Source organism: Geotrypetes seraphini, chromosome 6 (assembly GCF_902459505.1).
Source record: "Geotrypetes seraphini chromosome 6, aGeoSer1.1, whole genome shotgun sequence".
NCBI lineage: Eukaryota > Metazoa > Chordata > Amphibia > Gymnophiona > Dermophiidae > Geotrypetes > Geotrypetes seraphini.
In genome coordinates this window covers 60,048,649-60,061,040 of record NC_047089.1, presented here as the reverse complement: position 1 = coordinate 60,061,040, position 12,392 = coordinate 60,048,649, and the positions used below count along the sequence as shown (strand labels likewise).

At 43.9% G+C, this 12,392-nt stretch overlaps 1 protein-coding gene across 1 annotated transcript in view; it reads right to left on the bottom strand.

The window, feature by feature from the left end:
* The window catches only part of INTS6 (integrator complex subunit 6), a 191,592-nt gene that overhangs the window by 34,818 nt on the left and 144,382 nt on the right, over window positions 1–12,392 (bottom strand). The window contains exons 13-14 of the mRNA XM_033947929.1: window positions 2,740–2,866; window positions 1,743–1,885 (exon numbers count right to left, since the gene is read on the bottom strand). Of these exons, the coding sequence (XP_033803820.1) occupies window positions 1,743–1,885; window positions 2,740–2,866 (270 nt within the window). The remainder of the gene's footprint in view (window positions 1–1,742; window positions 1,886–2,739; window positions 2,867–12,392) is intronic.

Sequence of the window (12,392 nt, the reverse complement as noted above, 5' to 3'; positions counted from 1 at the left end):
TTTAAAGTTGCCGCGGCGGCTCCTCTCACGATCCCCGCCTGCGTCAGACACGCAGATATATATATATATATATAATCCAGAGGCATAATCTTGGGTGGCCCTGGGCATGCGTGAGCCAACTCAATGAAGGCTTAGGTCCACCCAGCCACAATGCACACCTTAGTCGGCGTAAACTTCCACAGCCGTGCCTCTCTCCCTCCCTTCAGCAGCTAGATTATTCAAAGGGGTCAGCAGCAGCGATTCCTACTCGCTGCCTGCGCTGACCCAGAAGCCCTCTTCTCTGCCATATTCTGGAAGAATTAGTGAAGTTCTGGTTGCCTTTAGAGAAAGTCTTAAGGAGAGGGGGGAGAAGGGTAGACGCCGAAAGAAAATTTTGTGCCCAAGCACTTTGAGCTCAGGCCTACCCAAAACTGGCTATGGCTATGCCACCGATATGATCCACTGTTTCAGGCACAAACTTATAAGCCCTCCAAAGACAAGAAAATAATTGTTGTACCTGAATGTAACTCACCTTGAACTACTGCTCAAAAGGCATAAGCTAAATCCAAATAATAAGTTTGTGTTTTCTGCCATTACTGGAGACTAGACTACAAATCAATTGTTTTAACATGCCATAAATATGTCTGCTTCTATAACAGTAATTCTAACTGGGTAACCTTGGATTATTAGGGAAATGATTATGTAATTCACTGGGTTGTAACCAAGCAGCGAATCAGCATTATTCTTTTGTAGAATTGCCACTCCATTTGTTCTAATTTGACTGAAAATCACCTCTCTGAACGCTTGTTCCAAAGATTTCTATTTTAGTTCGTTCCATTTCTGCTTTGTCTCTGCCCAATTTCACTCATTTATGTATTAAAATGTTTTGTGTTTCAGTAGCATGTTTCACAAACCTGTCTTTTGGAAAATAAAACCTCCCAAAGGGGAGTTCAATGTCAGAATTACCACCAGAGTTAATTATTTGCTTTTCTCCAGCAGCTAGTGGGATGGCATTTGCCTTGCAAGATAATCTCATTTGTCCTTGATACTGATTCAGAAATGATTTGCCACTGTTTTTATCTGTGCATCTCCAACTAACTTGGGTAATATCTGACAAGCTAAGAACAGTAACTGCAGTTGTTTCCAAGAGATCTTTCACTGGCAGCACTATTTAGTTGTTGCTGCAATCCAGTGGCTTCATTGTAACTGGCATAGTGACAGAGTTGTTCATATTTGTCCAAAGTTTAACCCTGGGCCTCACACAAGATGAGATATCTTATTCTTCCTGTATAGATTTGTCAGACCTGACTAGTGCCCAAAAAAATAAGCAATTTTACATGTAGTCATAAAGTAACTCAGCAATACCCACATGCATACTTCAATATGGTAGACTAAAGCAGGATGCTCATAATGTCAGCAGAGTAATATAACTGTCGCTGGTTGGACTCCTCATTGATCCTTATGCATATTCTAGTTTGAACTTACTTCGTCCCTGATGGTTATTTGAAACGGATATCTCGTTGGAGGAGGTCTGATGCAAAGCTAAATAATTTATTAATTACCATAATATAGTTTAAAAACTATCTGGAAATATTTATATCTGGAAAGTCAAAAAATATTTTATAAAAAAGTTTAAATAAAGAAGAATGTCTATTTGAAAATGAAAATGATTTGACACAGTATGTGTAAGGCCAGACAGTTGGATGAGGGATCTGAACCCAGATTCCCTGTACTATTGCAACGTAATTCCTTTCTAAAATTACCTTTTTATCCAACTTAAAAGGGTTACCGAACGTATGCAGTCTTCGAGGCTGATCTGAGTCAAGTTCTCGAAGAGGAGATGGTACATGTTTTAGGAATTCTTGATAATTTCCCATCTGGGCTATTGGAATGCTGTGAATTTGATCTGTTGGAACAGAAATACATTTCATCAAACCAAAATGTCTCATACCTGCATCAAATGACTTAAAACACAGCTTCAGCAACCTTTTCTACCTAGTCCAACCTATTAATTACATGGCTCAAGCCTAAATTGTTGAAAAAGCTATGTTAATCGAGTTTAAGAGGCTGCATTCAAAAATTGAAATATGAATAGGAAAAAGAATTTGGTAAGATTGTGACTATCTGGGTAAATGGAGCTAGGGGCAAACATTGTATTTTCAGTGTCTAGGAAGTTGATTTAATAAGTGGCATTAAACTCAACAAAACTTTAAAAAGTCAGACATTCCCACAGATCCTGCTACGATCCCCATTTTTTTTTTAATATAAATTTCAGAACTTAGCTAATTTTGTTTATGCATTCCAATTGTCTATGGGGCCCTTTTACTAAAGCTTAGTGCACGCTAATGGATTTAGCATGTGCTAAATGCTAAGAAGTCTGTTTTATAGCTAAGCTCTGACAAAAAGGGCCACTAACTTAGGTAAAAATAGATTTCTAAGCACACACAGCCAAGTGATGAATAACTTCCTAAACCTATGAGAGACTTTTGATGTATCCTTCGTTAAATAAGACATCATACAATAACAAGTAACTCATGAAGCCAGTTGATGACATCAGTTTACAGGAAACTCACAAGCCAAGCTTTGCATTCCACTTCAACTGTGCAGTGAGTGTTCAAGAAAAAAAATATTTAAATCAGCAACTTAGCAAATCTGAGATGGAAATAGGAAAGTAAGCATACAGACATTAGGCCTGACCTTTACATGGGACTTAACAGAAGGGCACAGATGCAGACCACCACCAAAAAGACAAGTACTTACCTTCATCCTGTCCTTTGAGAAATGTGCGTGTGCTCTTCAGAAGATTAGACCTCATTCTTGTTAGGTGATCCAGAAGGTTTGCTCTGGGTATGTCATAAGCATTTCTAAAGGTCTGAGGTTTCAGATCCTAAATGTTTTAGCATTATAAAAAGAAAACATTGATCAGTATTCCCAATTTTTACATGCTATCACTCACAGGATGACATGAAAATGGGTAATCAAATATCAAGTCTTTATTTCTTGATATACCACATTGTATTCTAATCTATGCAGTTTAAACGTTATTTACTTCTGACAGATTTCTGTACGACTGCGCAACGCAGAATTTCTGTAGAAATGCATAGACACACAGAATCTCGGACAGTGTCAGCTTCATCAGGTTGCGATATCAGCGATTCCCACATGGTGCCTGCTGTTAACACAGAAGTCTCTCCATGGCAGAGAGGAGACTTCCAGGTTAGCGGGAGGTAGCGTGCAAGTATCGCTGCTGATATTGCAACCTAATAAAGCAAGCCTTACTAGGGAGAAGAGAGTACAGGGGAGGGGAGGAAGGAAAATTGTTGGCATAGGGGAGGGGTGAGAGGAAGGAAAGATGCTGGAACAGGGAGAGGGGAGGGAGACATGCATGGTGAAGGGAGAGGGTGAAATGTTGCACAAGATAATGGAGGGGAGGGAAAGATGGTGCATGGAAGGGGGAGAGGTTTGATGCAGGGCACAAGGAAGGGGAGAAAGAGATGGTGGAGACTGGGAAAAAAAACAGAAAAGCACAGTTATTTACCGTAACAGGGACAGAAGGCAGCATATTCTCATGTGTAGTCGACGTCATCCATGCAGCCCTGGTACAGACAGTATTAAAAGTGTACTGTCACTTTAAGTTCCAAGAAACTTTGCGACTGCCCGCACTATGCATGTGCGAGTGTCTTCCCGCCCAATGTAGGCTGATACCTCAGTTCCGTAAGCAAGCTAAGAAGCCAACTGGGGAGGTGGGTAGATTGTGAATATCTGCCTGCTGCTCCTGGATAACACCTGTTATGGTAAGTAACTGTGCTTTATCCCAGGACAAGCAGACAGCATATTCTCACATGTGGGACTCCAGAATGGGATGGAGGAAGTGTTGGCCATTAAGAGAAAAAAATTTGGAATACTGCTTGGCTGAAGTGACCATCTCATCTGGAAAGGATTCCAAACAGTAGTGAGACGTGAACGTGTGACCTGAGGACCAAATAGCTGCTTTACAGATTTCATCTATGGGAGTGGAATGCAAGAAAGCAATTAAAGCTGCCATAGCTAGGACCTTATGCTGTTACACGACTCCCGAGCTGCAGCCCAGCCTGAGCACAGTAGAAGGCAACACAGGCTGCCAACCATGTGGAACAAGTTCTCTTGGTTACAGGCCAAACCAAGCTGTGAGGATTGAAGAAGAGGAACAGTTGAGATATTGAAAATGATAAGCCACAGCAGTATGAAGGTATGAAGAGCTGTTTCTCCAGGGTCAGAATGAGGCTTGGGAATAAACTGGAAGCACAAATGATTGATTCCAATGAAATCCCGTGACTATATTCAGTAGGAATTCAGGATGGGAGCAGAGAACTACCATATCATGGTAGAAAGCTTAAAAGGTGGGTCTGACACCAACGCTTGAATCTCGCTCCTCAATCGACGTGCATGAGTGATGGGGATTATGAAATATTACTGTGAAAGTGATATAGGCAAGATGAGTAGAAGACATTGGCTAAAATGGAGGCTTTATCAGCCCTATTCAATGGTCTCACAGCAAACAACATACGACATTTCCACCATGTACAAAACGCAGCAATCAGACTTTTAAAAAACTTCTGTGCCCATGACCCTGTCTCCTAGGATCAGTTCACTGGCTGCCTGAGGCCAAACATTGTGTTTTCAAGGGCTTGATGCTAGCATTCAAATATTTTCATGACATGGCGCCGTACTATGTGATGGCAAAGCTTCCTCCGTACATGCCTAACAGGTCCCTCCACTCCCAGGATGAAATACGCCTCAAAACGCCTCCTGGTCGGGCCCTTCAATTGCAAACCGCCAAACAACGTTCCTACTGAACCACTGAATTTATCAAATGATCTAACTAAACCTGATTGACCCTCCACAGATCCCGACGCATACTACATCTATTAACCATGTATTCTTCCTGGAAATGCCCAGGCCAACTCTTGTAAACCGCCTAGAACTGAAAGGTATTGGCAGGATAGAAGACACCAATGTAATGTAATGTAACCAACTGCCCCCGCAGATCAGATCCCTTGAAGGCCTCCTCAGCTTTAGGAAAACAATAAAAACATACCTCTTTACCTAACTGCCCTGCCCATGACCGACAGATTACAAAGAAACGTACATTGGTACTAGATCCCAGTATGTATCACATTTAAAAAAAAACTGGTATTGAAATACCTGCCACTGTAACTATGGCAAATGTAACCTGTAACTATACATTATGTATATTGGTATTAGATCCCTAAAGTGTGTTTAGATTGGATAAAAACTTGTATTGAAAAACTTACACTGTTGAGGATAACTATAGCAAACTTTAACTTCTGAACTCTATTTTATGTTTACTGATATTAGATCCCTAGTATGTATAGAATTAGGACACAACCTTGTATCGTAAAATTGTTCTGTAACTGGCATATTGTAACCTTTAACTGTATTTTATGTATGTTTAACCTGTAATCCCTTCGGATAGAAAAAATAAATAAATAAAACAGTAAGACCCCAAACCAGTGGAAATGGTTTGAGAGTAGTTAGATATTGAAAATCCCCTCATAACACAAGGATGAGCAGTCAGAGAATTTTTGTTGACTGGCATGAGGAAAGCACTGATGGCACTAAGATGAACTGTGACTGAACTGGTTTTAAGACCTGAATTAGATAAGTGGAGAAGGAAATCCAATCCAATATTGAATATATAGAGAAGGATGAAGCATGCTGATGATGAAGAGTACACCATGATGAAAAACGTGTCCACTTCTGAGAGTAGCACTGCTATGCAGACAGTTTTCTGGGTGTATCCAACATGATTCTGACAGGATCTGGAGATCAGCAAAATGCTGAGGTTATCCCAGGAGGTACCAAGCTCCCAAGAACAAAGACTGCAGATTGGGAAAAATCAGTAGAAAGGTATCATCTACCACTAGATTGTCTGGAACCGAAGTGAGGCAGTGTGTAATTGTGGGGGAACAGAAATAAGTTTATTTAAGGAGTTCCCCAGAAGAAGTGCAGAGGCAGAAACACTTGCACTGAAATATTTATTTAGGGCTGACTCCACAAGGAATGATTGATATTGAAGCTGTGGTCTATCAAATCCTGGAAGAGAATAGATTCTGTAAATGGAATCTAGTTGTCTTGGAGCCACCATGATAAAGGCATTTTGCAAAAAGTGTCTCTTTAAAAAATGCCATGTAAGGGCTCAGTATAGTCCAAAGCATCCAAGTATTCAACACTTGGTCCAGTGTCAGCTTCCAACAAGATATGTAGGGCTTTCCCCAACTGTCTAATATATCTGGTAAAGACAAATCCTCTGGAGAAGATCTTCTTCTAGGAAGTGTTTTCCATAGTGAAGGTATGCCGGAAGACTCAGAGCCAGATAAAGCTAGTGCTTCAGATTCTCTGGGAAAGTTTACATTATCTTCAGTACTGATCCGATGATGACAAGGATCGATGAGTATCCTTTTTACATTTGAAAGCATGAGGACCATCGTGGCAAAAGAGAATGTCGATGCTTCGAAGTAGTGGCTCGATGGCTCAATGGAAGACTTCAATGCGATGAGCTAAAACCTCGATGTGAAGAGCAATGCCTGGAGGTAGATTGTCATCTAGATGGGGATGATGATGCTTCTCAAAAGATCCATGAGAAGTAGCTTGATGCTTCAATGGAGAGTCGACATCAGTACCTGGAAACCTCATACTGATATGGCTCAGGCTGGGCCAGTACCGAGGGAGTCAATGTGAGCACCCATATGCAGTGCAATTTACACACTGTATCGAATTCCCTCCTGAAAGTATGCACTGGTACCGATGGCTCAATAGCCAGTACCCGCAGTGCAGCAGATTTCCTCAAATTGGATAACCTCAATGAGGATGTACGTTGTAATGCACTAGTACCGATGGCTCAACTGCTGGTACCATCAGTGCAGCAGGTTGTCTTGAAGCGGGTGACCTTGATACGGATATACACCGTGAAAGAGAGACAACTTGCGAAGCTAGAGAATGGTAGTGTCGGTGCTTGGTTTGCATCATGCGACTCAATGATGTAGAGACCTGCAATGCTTGCAGAGAACTCACCAGTACTAATGGCTCAACAGCCCCTTGGTGCAGCAGGTTGCCTCAAAGCGGGTGACCTCGATGAGGATGCACACAATGAAGAGACAACCTGTGAAGCTTGAGAACATTGGCGTCGATGTTTGGTCTGTATCAAGAGACTCAATGCTGTCTAGACCCTTGACGCTTGCTGGGAAGTGGATAGCTTCCTCGATGCTACTTGTTCTTCTAATGTTGATGCGATGCAGGAGTTTTCAATGTCGAGGGCTCCAAAGATTTGGTGATTTATGGCCAAGCCAAAGAGCTTGTCCTGTTGAATGCGACAGGCCTTGAAGGAGCGTTGCTGTAAGGTGTAACATTGAGCAGAAGACTCAGCTCGGTGTTTATTTATTTATTTATTTAGATTTTTATCCCGTCCTCCCAATAGCTCAGAACGGTTTACAAATGAACATACACAGTGGGGAGTAACTAGACATATAAGTAGTACAACAGGTTTAGGGATTGGATTTAAAGTTTTTGGAGAGAATTAAATACAGGGAGAGTATGCAGAAAGAGAGAAGGGGAAATACAGTAGTTTAGGTTAAGGAAAGATTATAAGCGTTTAGGTACAATTTGTTAGTGGATAGAGAAGAGAGGGTCATACTGGAAGTTCGGGAAGGTGATAGGAGAGTGGAGGGTGGGGCCTAAGGGGGGGAGAAGACAGAGGAGATCTTTAGTTGAAGAGGAGGGTCTTTACCGATTTACGGAATGTTAATAATGAGTTCTGTTGTCTAAGTTGGGGGGGGAGTTGGTTCCAGAGGTGTGGAATGAAGTGGCTGTAGGATCGTTTGTGGGCAGTTTCTGTGAGCAGGGATCTTCCGGGGGGGGTGCATAGGCGTATCCCTGACTTTGAGCGGAGGGTGCGAGTGGGGTTGTAGATGGGAAGCTTGGATTTTATGTAGGAGGGGGTGGTGGAGTAGATTCTCTTGTGAGCAATTGCCAGGGCTTTGAAAGTACAGCGTTGGCTAATCGGGAGCCAGTGTTCAGCATGGAGTGCCGGGGAGATGGAATCGCGGTAGTTGAGGTTGTGTAGGAGGCGGATGGCTGCATTTTGGACCCGTTGGAGGCGTTTGATATTATTTTTGGTTAGTCCATTAAATAGGGAGTTACAATAATCCAGTCTGGAGAGGACATATGCGTATAGGAGTTGGGCGAGGTCTGGTGTGGAGATGTAGGGTTTGATCCTTTTCAGTTGGCGAAGGTAGTAGAAGGAGGTGGAGACCACTTGGGATATGTGGTTAGATAGGGATAGGTGTCCGTCTAGGGTTACTCCCAGGCTGCGAACTTGATCTGCTGCCGTTAGTAGAGTGGAATCCCATGTTAGTGTAGGTCGTAGGTATTTGGTGTTTTTGTTTCTGATCCATAGGAGTTCGGTTTTGGAGGCGTTAAGTTGAAGCTTGTTGTTTGACATCCAAGTTTTCATGTCAGTGAGGCAGAGTTCGAGGTTAGCAATTTGGGATGGCCGGTTTTCGCCTAAGGGGAGGAGCAGCTGGATGTCATCTGCATAAGAGTGGATTTTGATTTTATATTTTTGGGCTATATCGATGACGGGTTTGATGTAGAGGTTGAATAGGAGGGGGGATAGAAGGGCGCCTTGAGGAACGCCATATTTGATAGGCTTAGGGTTGGATTTATGTGTCCCTAGTAGGACAGTTTGGGTCCTTTGGTGAAGGAAGGAGGTGATCCATTGGAGGGCTGTGTCTTTGATACCGAGGTCGTGGAGCCTAGATGTGAGTAGGTGGTGGTCAACTGTGTTGAAGGCAGCGCTAAGGTCAAGTAGGACTAGTAGGGCGTCATTGCCTTTGTCGAGTATTGACCAGCTGTCGTCGATGATATCAAGGAGTACTGATTCTGTGCTGTGGCCCTTACGGAAGCCGGATTGGGCTGGGGATAGTAGACAGTAGACCAAAACACAGTAGACCAAAACTACAAGAGTCAGTGATAGAAATAGGCCTCTGCACCTAGAGCACTTCTCAAAACCAGTTGACGGTTTCGACATCGAAGGAAAATAATTTAATCAGTGAGATTATACTCAATGTAAAACAGAGAGAAACCTGCTGAGGAAAAAAATCAGAGACTGAAGCCAGAGTTTGAAGAAAAAAAACGAAAATATATATATTTTTTTAAATTAAATTTTCCATTTCTTTTTTTTTTTTTTTTAAGGAAAGAGAAAAGAACAATACTGATAAGAAAAAAGTATTTAAAAAAAGACATACGAAAAGGAAGGCAATGCAGACTGAATGGAATTCAGTCAAAAAAATACTTCTTCGCTCTGCGGAAAACAAAGAACTGAGGTACTGTGAGCCTACTTTGGGCAGGAAGGCACTTGCACATGCAAGGTGTAGGCAGTTGCAAAGGTTCTTGGAACTTCAAGTGACAGTACACTTTTAATACTGTCCGTTAGAGGTCTGCACGGGAACGGGAATCGCAGGAATCCCGCGGGTCCCATGGGGTTCCCGCGGGAATCCCCCCTAACCCATGGGACTCCCACGGGGACCCCCCTCTGGCTCATGGGACTCCCACGAGGACCCCCCTCTAGCCAACGGGACTCCCACGGGGATGGAAGGCTTTGGAAGCAGGGTTCGTCCATATAATATAATGGACACGTCAGCCTTAGTAAAAGAAAGGGTTTATAAGTTAATTACCAGAACAGAAAACAAAAAAAGGGTTCCACCAAAGAGATTCCACAAGGAAAACAGCAGCGCAAACACAAAAGAAACTGTGGAATTGATGATCCTGTCAGAAGTAATTGCTGCTTTTTATGGGGACGGACGGGGATGGAGGTAATTCCTTGCGGGGACGGAGAGGATCCTGACGGGGAGGGGCGGGATTTCTGTCCCCGTGCAACTCTCTACTGTCCGTACCGGGGCTCCGTGGATCTCGTCACCCACATGTGAGAATATGCTGCCTGCTTGTCCTGGGATAATGTTGGATATGGCAGTGAAAGGGAGGAAAAGCACAGTTACTTACCGTAACAGGTGTTATCCAGGGACAGCAGGCAGATATTCTTGACTGATGGGTGACGGCACCGACGGAGCCCCGGTACGGACAATTTTAGAGTGATTGCACTCTAAGAACTTGGAAAGTTCTGGTAGGCCGCACCGCGCACGCGCGAGTGCCTTCCCGCCCGACAGAGGCGCGCGGTCCCCAGTTATGATAAGCCAGCTAAGAAGCCAACCCGGGGAGGTGGGAGGGACGCAAGAATATCTGCCTGCTGTCCCTGGATAACACCTGTTACGGTAAGTAACTGTGCTTTATCCCAGGACAAGCAGGCAGCATATTCTTGACTGATGGGTGACCTCCAAGCTAACAAAAAGAGGGATGGAGGGAAGGTTGGCCATTAGGAAAACAAATTTTGCAAAACAGATTGGCCGAAGTGTCCATCCCGTCTGGAAAAAACATCCAGACAATAATGAGATGTAAAAGTATGAACTGAGGACCAAGTAGCAGCCTTGCAGATTTCCTCAATAGGAGTAGAACGGAGGAAAGCTACAGATGCTGCCATGGCTCGGACTCTATGGGCAGTGACAGAACCTTCCAGTGTCAGTCCGGTCTGAGCATAACAGAAAGAAATACACGCTGCCAGCCAATTAGACAACGTACGCTTAGAAACAGGACGTCCCAATTTATTTGGATCAAACGACAGGAAGAGCTGGGGAGCAGATCTGTGGGGCTTAGTACGCTCTAAATAGTAAGCTAGAGCCCTTTTACAGTCCAAAGTATGTAGAGCCTGTTCTCCAGAATGCGAGTGAGGTTTCGGAAAGAAGACAGGCAGAACAATGGATTGGTTGAGATGAAAATCAGAGACAACCTTAGGGAGAAACTTTGGATGTGTACGCAGAACCACCTTGTCATGATGAAAGATTGTAAAAGGTGGATCCGCAACTAGTGCATGTAGCTCACTGACCCTCCTGGCAGAGGTAAGAGCAATAAGGAAAAGTACCTTCCAAGTGAGGAACTTGAAAGAAGCAGTAGCTAAGGGTTCAAATGGAGGCTTCATCAAAGCGGATAGAACTACATTGAGATCCCAGATAACAGGAGGGGCTTTAAGAGGTGGTTTCATATTAAAAAGACCCCGCATAAACCTGGACACCAAGGGATGAGCTGAGAGGAGTCTTCCATGGACTGGTTCATGAAAAGCCGCAATAGCACTGAGGTGGACTCTGATTGAAGTGGATTTGAGACCAGAGTCGGACAACGAAAGAAGATAGTCCAACAAGGTCTCCACTGCAAGGGAAGTGGGATCATGGTGATGAAGAAGACACCAGGAAGAAAAACGTGTCCACTTTTGATGGTAACATTGTAGAGTGGCCGGCTTTCTGGAGGCATTCAGAATTGAACGAACAGGCTGAGATAAAAGGGGATCACTCGAAGTCAGCCCGAGAGATACCAAGCTGTCAGGTGCAGAGACTGGAGGTTGGGATGCAGAAGGGTTTCCTGATGCTGTGTAAGCAGAGAAGGATACAGTGGCAGAAGAAAAGGTTCTCTGGAACTGAGTTGAAGTAGAAGGGAGAACCAATGTTGCCTGGGCCACCTCGGAGCTATCAGAATCATGGTGGCTCGTTCCCTCTTGAGCTTGAATAAGGTCCTCAACATGAGAGGAAGAGGAGGGAAAGCATACAGGAACAGATTTGACCAATCTAGGAGAAACGCATCCGCTGCCAGACGGTGAGGCGAGTAAAGTCTGGAGCAGAAAAGGGGCAGCTGGTGATTGTGAGGAGCTGCAAAGAGGTCTATCTGAGGAGTGCCCCATTGAGCGAAGATGGACTGAAGAGTTGTAGGATCGAGTGTCCACTCGTGAGGTTGGAGAATTCTGCTGAGTTTGTCTGCTAAAGAATTCTCTTCTCCCTGAATGTAAATCGCTTTCAGGAATAGATGATGATTTATGGCCCAAGTCCAGATTTTCTGGGCTTCCTGGCACAAGAGGCGAGAACCCGTTCCGCCCTGTTTGTTGATGTAGTACATCGCCACCTGATTGTCTGTGCACAGGAGCAGAACTTGAGGGAAGAGAAGATGTTGGAAAGCCTTGAGGGCATAAAACATTGCTCTGAGTTCCAGGAAATTGATGTGGTGCTTCTTTTCCTGGGCTGTCCACAGACCTTGAGTTTGGAACTCGTTCAAATGAGCTCCCCAAGCATACGGGGAGGCATCGGTTGTGATGACTAGTTGATGAGGAGGTAGATGGAATAGAAGACCTCTGGATAGATTTGAGGATACCAACCACCATTGTAGAGACTGACGAAGAGATGATGTCACAGATATGTGACGTGAGCAAGGATCCGTCGCTTGGGACCACTGGGTAGCAAGGGTCCATTGAGGTGTGC